The 490-nt window shown below is 49.2% G+C and overlaps 1 protein-coding gene across 1 annotated transcript in view; it reads right to left on the bottom strand.

Moving 5' to 3' along the window:
• T265_06456 (hypothetical protein) overlaps positions 1 to 364 on the bottom strand; it is a gene marked incomplete at both ends in the record, with an annotated part of 58287 nt that extends 57923 nt beyond the window's left edge. Inside the window, one exon of the mRNA XM_009171724.1 lies at positions 93 to 364. Within this exon, the coding sequence (XP_009169988.1) occupies positions 93 to 364 (272 nt within the window). The remainder of the gene's footprint in view (positions 1 to 92) is intronic.
• Positions 365 to 490: the final 126 nt, after the last annotated feature.

The raw sequence follows: 490 nt of genomic DNA, 5'->3' as shown, positions 1-490 counted from the left end.
GAGAGTTTTCTGCACTATTCGGCTTCCATCACATATCGACTACCACGTATCATCCGTGTTCCAACGGTTTGGTTGAGCGTTTCCATCGATACCTCAAAGCTGCGTTGACTGCCCAAATGAACCCATCTTCATGGTTCTCTTCTTTACCCCGCATTCTGCTTGCCATTCCCTCCACTATTGAGGAGGATCTCCACTGTTCCCCAGCCCAACTAGTGTACGGTACAACTCTACGTCTACCAGGTGAAGTGGTTTCCCCTTCTGGCGCACAGCCCGAATCACCCGTCACATTCGTCACCCGTCTGAAACAGCATATGGCCGAACTTTGTGCGACACCGACCAGACGATCAACGCGAACGGAGCACATCTCAACTGAACTCTCTTCTAAACCATTTGTATTTGTCCGACATGACGCAACGAGGAAACCCCTCCAACCGTATTACGATGGCCCCTTCAAAGTTATCGAACGTCACTCCAAATATTTTGTTTTAGA

Source organism: Opisthorchis viverrini (assembly GCF_000715545.1).
Source record: "Opisthorchis viverrini unplaced genomic scaffold opera_v5_137, whole genome shotgun sequence".
Classification (NCBI taxonomy): Eukaryota; Metazoa; Platyhelminthes; class Trematoda; order Opisthorchiida; family Opisthorchiidae; genus Opisthorchis; species Opisthorchis viverrini.
This window is presented reverse-complemented; position numbering and strand designations above follow the sequence as displayed.